This window comes from Hibiscus syriacus, unplaced genomic scaffold (assembly GCF_006381635.1).
Source record: "Hibiscus syriacus cultivar Baekdansim isolate YM2019G1 unplaced genomic scaffold, ASM638163v2 tig00111059_pilon, whole genome shotgun sequence".
NCBI lineage: Eukaryota > Viridiplantae > Streptophyta > Magnoliopsida > Malvales > Malvaceae > Hibiscus > Hibiscus syriacus.
In genome coordinates, this window is record NW_024062966.1 from 998729 (window position 1) to 1004752 (window position 6024).

Here is a 6024-nt window from a genome sequence, read left to right on the forward strand (position 1 = left end):
ACACCCTTGGAATCAGTCTAATTGAGTGCACCCTGTCCGAGATAAAATGAATCTCTTTAACTAATGGGAGGATAAAAACAGGGGCCAAAGCTGGAACACCATCTTTAACCTCAACAGAGCCTATCAAGCACCGTCTTTATACGCTTGACACGCACAAGGATGTCAAGTGCACGGTGCGGAAATGACCGGTAACAAAGTCCTCAAAATGCTGTCGAGAAACCGAGCGATTCGATCAAATGTAAAAGGGTATAACAATAATGGCAGAAGAAATTGATGGATAGGCATATACCTTCGGTGGTTTTCTTAGTGTGTAGATCATGGTCTTTAATGATAGAATAACTTCCTCGTTGTACTTCCTGCACTTCCTCTCACCTTCCGCCCCAACATGAACACGTTCATACCCAGGTTCGTTAAAGAAAGGTGTGGCATTCAGAATAAGAGCTTGTATAGAAACCAATACTTGTAGCATGGTTGATTGCCCTGGAACCCACATCTCGTTCTGTTCTCCATGCCAGGTACCCAAAAGGCTAGACATACTTACCACAGTTGTATAAATTCGGATTAACCGAGGCCACCAGAGTAGTAATAAACCATCTGACAGAAATTACCATATATTCATTAAGCAACGTAAAATAAGTTTTTGGGGGAATGCACAGATAAACAGTGAACACCGGTGGCTCGTGGGGATATTTCGCAGGAATAAGCAATCAAAAACAAAAGGCCGTCATGGTATATGGAGTACCAGCAGGTCCTATAATGATAGCCCTTAAGAGATCCATTCTTCCTTCATAAACTCTCACATATATAGTTTCTGTAAAAAAATGGTTTGAGTCATTCAAATCACTGCAGCTGTTGTTTACACGTTATTCAGCGGGGAATGTTCGCATAATTTCAGATATGGCAATGGTTAACAATGAGTCATACTTAATTCCTTATCAAACACTATGACATGGCACCCATTTCAGAAAACTTTTTCATGAATCAGAACTCACCGGCTAAGTCCTTTTCAAGAATCTTCCACTCCTGTATTGCTTTGCCCACTCCTTTGGTTGCTATCAAGAGAAAGTTCAAAAATCATGTTATATTAAAAAACTCACAAATTTAGCTTGAAAGAAAAACAAGATGCTTACTTACCCCTCCTGATGAGTTCATATGCTGTAATGATGGTCCGAGAATCATCCACAACATCAAAATGTTTGAAACTGAGAAATTTTTGCATATCTCCATTTCCTCCTTTGGAATCAGACCCCGACTCTCTTGGGACCATTGAAGTATCGGTAGAAGTCGACTTCAGCTTGCTATCGGCCAAATTTGATGTCTTGGGGGAGGTTGGGACAGCCAGGGAAGGAGGCAGATTTCCAATTGGAGCAGAGTCTTTCAACCAAGGAATCAAAGCCTCGACCCCAGAGGAAGATCCACATTTTCAAAATGGGATTGCATAATTGAATAATCATCTTCATATAAGAAATCGTCATCGTCACCATAATCAGCATAGTCATCGTCACAATCCTCCTCCCCATCAACATAGGACAATCAGAGTTAGAACCATTCATATTATTCGAATTGATTAATGCCGAAGTAGAACTCTTGGCAGGATTGTTACTGTCCTCGGACCCTGCTATACTGACAGAATTTCCCTGATCATTAGCTGAAGCATCCTGGAAAAAAAAAGGTAAATTCAATTAAAGGCAAGCTGGTGAAATAAATAAAATGAATTTTCTATTTAAAAATGCAAACACGTACCTTAACATAGTTTTCCCACTTCTTGTCACAGCATATCTTAGTCTTTCCCTTGCTGTCCATGCCAGCTTTCTAAGAAAGCATCAAAATCTTAGTTGAATCATCAATTGTTCAATATCCATTGCATCAGACAGAAGAATCTAAACAAGAAGATTGGTTCCTCAACATATAGTTCAAGCAAATATTTAACTGAAACTGAAAAGGTTGCATATCTGAAGGGGGTCCAAATAGTGTAATACAATTATATAAAATTGGAAAAAAAATGACAGTGAAAGAACTTATCCTCAAATATGTTCTTTCTTTATAGATCGAAAAACAGAATGATAGCTTTTTTCAAAATTCTTGTGGAGTTTATAGGGCAAGAAAACGTTAATATTCCAAGAAATCACATGACAATATTTTACTCCACTACTTACACTTTAAAGGGCTTATCTTAAACTTTATTTGCTCTTTCTTTAAAAATTCTAGGGTTTTCTCCTTGCTAGGAGAGGGACACTTCCTTTCTTTTTGTATTTTTGTTTTCGTATTTAAGATTTAGTATTATTTCCTTCTTTTATTTTTCTTTTTATTTGTTCTTATAGCATATCTTTTCTTTTTTGGGTTGGATTTTACATTATTTTAACTAACTAATTCATTCCTAATTTGAACCATCGGATCGAATATCTCATATTGATAGTTGCTGACAATCACTTTAAATAGATCGTGTTTATATTGTGATAAAATAAATTATTAACTTGTTTTCATCGATATATTTATTTTTTATGTTAGTATTAATGATACTTACCATTTACTTGAGTTTTTTAACTTTATTTACATGATTATATTTTTATTATTTAATAATAGATATTTACTATTTAATGGTCTTATAAAAAAATAACATGTTAATATATTTAATTTTTTTATTATAATTTTATCATATTCTCTATATTTATTTAATAAAACTAACTCCTATTTAATAAAAAAACAAATTAAACTGAGCTAATTTTTCTAGTTCTTACAAGACAGAAACCCTAAGCTTTCACTGTTAATGTTGAAGAAAGGAAAAAGAGAACTCCGACCAAATCATTAAAAATACTAAATGCCAAATCAACATTTGCATGCAAGATACAACATGGCAGTTTTTTCTTTAGAATACACGAAGTTATGAATGAAACAGAACAAAACATGCTTTGGTTCAAAGAGAACAAATCATCTACGTGAAAACGATTTGGCAAATCGAAACAATCGAAATTAACCCATGGCTCCGCTTGCCGACAGAGAAACAAGAGAGGGAAGCGAAAGAAAGTATAACCTATCTTTTCTTTTCCACAGGTAGTAAAGACCCGTGGAGAGAATTTTCCCGGCAACCAAACAGAGACTTTAAAAAAACACATATAAAGAATTCCATACTAAACTCATTCAGTATAAGAGAGAGAGAAACACGCAGACAAAGAGAACTCCGATCAGAATCCCACAATCAAATCATAAGATCATTCATCAAAAAGCAACGAAAATCAAATTCCAAAGCAACACTATAATTGAGCCCTCACATATTAGTGTGCGTCTAATGATGGATGTGTTAGAAAACAGAGAATGTCAACAAAAATTTAAAAAATACTTACTTTTTTCTTAAAACATAAAACATAAATTGTTCTTATAATAGATAAACTTGATGCACCCTTTTAAATTTGGTTTATATCCAATTTAAGTTAACTTTTAATACTCAAAACTAATGATTAAACACCATGTATTCTAAGTTTACGACAAATTTTAGTTTGCACTTAATGTCAAACTAATGACTATGTTGACATATATATTATGAATGCTTGATTATAACTTTTTTGAAGTTTCACGATGAATTTAAAATCTATATCAAAATTGGAGGGTGTCTGATGAATTAACCCTAAATACAAACACAAATGTAAACATATTACGAGCACGAAGGCAGTAGCAAATACGGCAGTGTTGTGAATTGTGATTGAATTATCCAGATAATTAGGAATAAAGATATTAGTTAATTTATTTTTTTAATTAAAAAAACACATTTAATATTGGGTAAGGCAAAGAGAGCACCAGGTTAGGTAACACTTGCGTCGTACGGATGAAGGGAAGCATGAGACATGCTACCATGTGGCCGTGTCCATCTTTGTTACATTTGGTATTTAATGAATATAATAGATAGAAGAAAATAAAATTCACTAAATATAAAATTCAGGTGTTTGAGATTTTTATTATTATTCATAATTTTTATTTTTAATATTTTTAAAAAATAAAAAATTTATCTCTATAAAATAAATAAATAAAATAAAACTCACATTAAAATGACATTTAAGAACATAACGATATAATTATATTGCTAAATAAATATAAAATTTACATTAGAATTTCTCTCTAAACTGAATGAATCATTTAACAATAACATTTTCAATAATTATGAATAGTATATATATATAGTAATTTAATTTTTATTTTTAATATTTTATATTCAATATTTCTATATTTGTATAGTTTAAATTAAAAACTTAAAATTTAATTTTTTTTTTGAAAAAATCAAACAAGTCCTTGAATCTAAAAAAATAGTTTGATCCTCAAACTAGATAAAAAAAACTATTTAGCCCATCAAACACATCATCAACCACATCACCAGCTACCATGGATTATTACGTCAAGATCGTGAAGTATCACGTCAGCAACATGAAATGCCATACCGGCTCAACGATAGGAACCATTGATCAAATATTCATATTGTTTGAGGGACACAATAAGTGTAAAAAATCACGAGGGTTACATTTATTTTTTTAAGTACGATAACCTCACATACTCTTTTACCATTTGTTTTAGTCGGATTCAATTTTTAAGAGGATAAATTAACTTGATATTGTCTTTCATTTGTATAATTTAAACGGGATGAGCATCATACTCGTTTCCCACCTAAAAATAGACTTTTCTAAATTTATCTAATTAATTTTGTTGATAAAATCAAATAGATGATAAAGATCGATGACGGTTTATTTTTTTCAATTTTAGTGAAAAAATGTATGGTGAAAAACCAATCGTTGATTTAAATTAATACGCTTCACTATTTAGCGTGTATATCAACTGTAAGATCATAATTTTATCTAATAAGTTAACTGAATACAATCATATGACAATATTGTAATTCTCGTAGATCATATGAATCTGTCATAGAGATCATTTTAACTAATTGCGACTTCATAATAAATGTTTAGATATTGGATCATTCCTCTTGGAACATTCTATCACTTCCATTTGTGCTTTCCGGAGTTCCTAAGAATCGAAGATTTAAATTGTTCTTTTAGTATGGTACAATAATCTTTTGTCTATTTAAATATATGGAATCACAATTTATATTTGTTTTTATTATCTTCAAGTGATAATAACATAATAAGCGTAATGATTATTTTTTAAATAGTTAATGATAGTTGTTTATAGGTTAATTATTAAAAAAAATGAGATTTCATGTAAATTGAAATCATCGTCTATCATTTATGGCTAATATAATTGAATACTTATAAATTTACTTTTCTAAAAGAAAAATAATTGTATCGCGTGTTCTATGTTATTAAAGCATGACCCTCATTTGAAATTAGTTCTTAAATATTAAAATATTTAATTTTGTCTTTAAATTATGACTATCATTTTAAATTAGCCATCAAACTTTTAAATATTTTAATTTCATCCCGAAACTATAATCTTCATTCTAAATTAGTCCCTAAACCTTTTAAAATTTCAATTTCATCCCTATTCATTCAAATATATAATTAGTTTTAATCATAGTTTAACCTAAAATAAAGATTTTGAAAAACTTTGAACAAATGAAATGAGTTCGGAATCAGTCACGCGTAACATTCTTACTAGATTTTAAATTGATCCCTTATTAATTACATATTGTGTCTAATATTGAAAGTTATGAATTAAATTTAATTTTAAATCATAATTCCTTGAACATGCATGTAAATTTAAATCAATTAAGTGAATATTATTGGAAATAAAAGTATCTAAATGAATTTTCACGAAAACATTAACATTGTGATTCACTTATTTTTCTTTTCTCGATAATTTTTTCTGTTTTGAATAATTAAAGAGAGAGTATTCTAATAAATTTAGAAACTGTCTTCTCAATCAATCTAAATAAGAAAATTATTTTTCTTTCAAATTAAAAAAAAATGATATGTTACATTTATAATGATAACAAAATAAACAATAATGATGTTTCTTTTAATAATTCCTATCTAATGAAATTTTGTTCCTAATGGTATTGGACCCAAAACTGAAGGAAGAAGG

The 6024-nt window shown here is 30.1% G+C and overlaps 2 protein-coding genes across 2 annotated transcripts; both read right to left on the reverse strand.

Annotated features, from left to right (window-relative positions):
- Positions 1-95: 95 nt before the first annotated feature.
- On the reverse strand, positions 96-560 carry LOC120151562 (putative ubiquitin-conjugating enzyme E2 38). Its single transcript, XM_039163970.1, has 2 exons — positions 290-560; positions 96-208 (listed from the first exon to the last, which is right to left on the reverse strand). Exons 1-2 carry the CDS (start codon positions 533-535, stop codon positions 137-139), a joined length of 318 nt encoding a protein of 105 aa, XP_039019901.1. The 5' UTR covers positions 536-560; the 3' UTR covers positions 96-136.
- Positions 561-707: 147 nt separating this feature from the next.
- Positions 708-1903, reverse strand: LOC120151457 (probable ubiquitin-conjugating enzyme E2 25). The gene is made up of 4 exons (XM_039163902.1): positions 1744-1903; positions 1135-1658; positions 993-1052; positions 708-811 (listed from the first exon to the last, which is right to left on the reverse strand). Exons 2-4 carry the CDS (start codon positions 1265-1267, stop codon positions 708-710), a joined length of 297 nt encoding a protein of 98 aa, XP_039019833.1. The 5' UTR covers positions 1268-1658; positions 1744-1903.
- Between the last annotated feature and the right edge of the window lie 4121 nt (positions 1904-6024).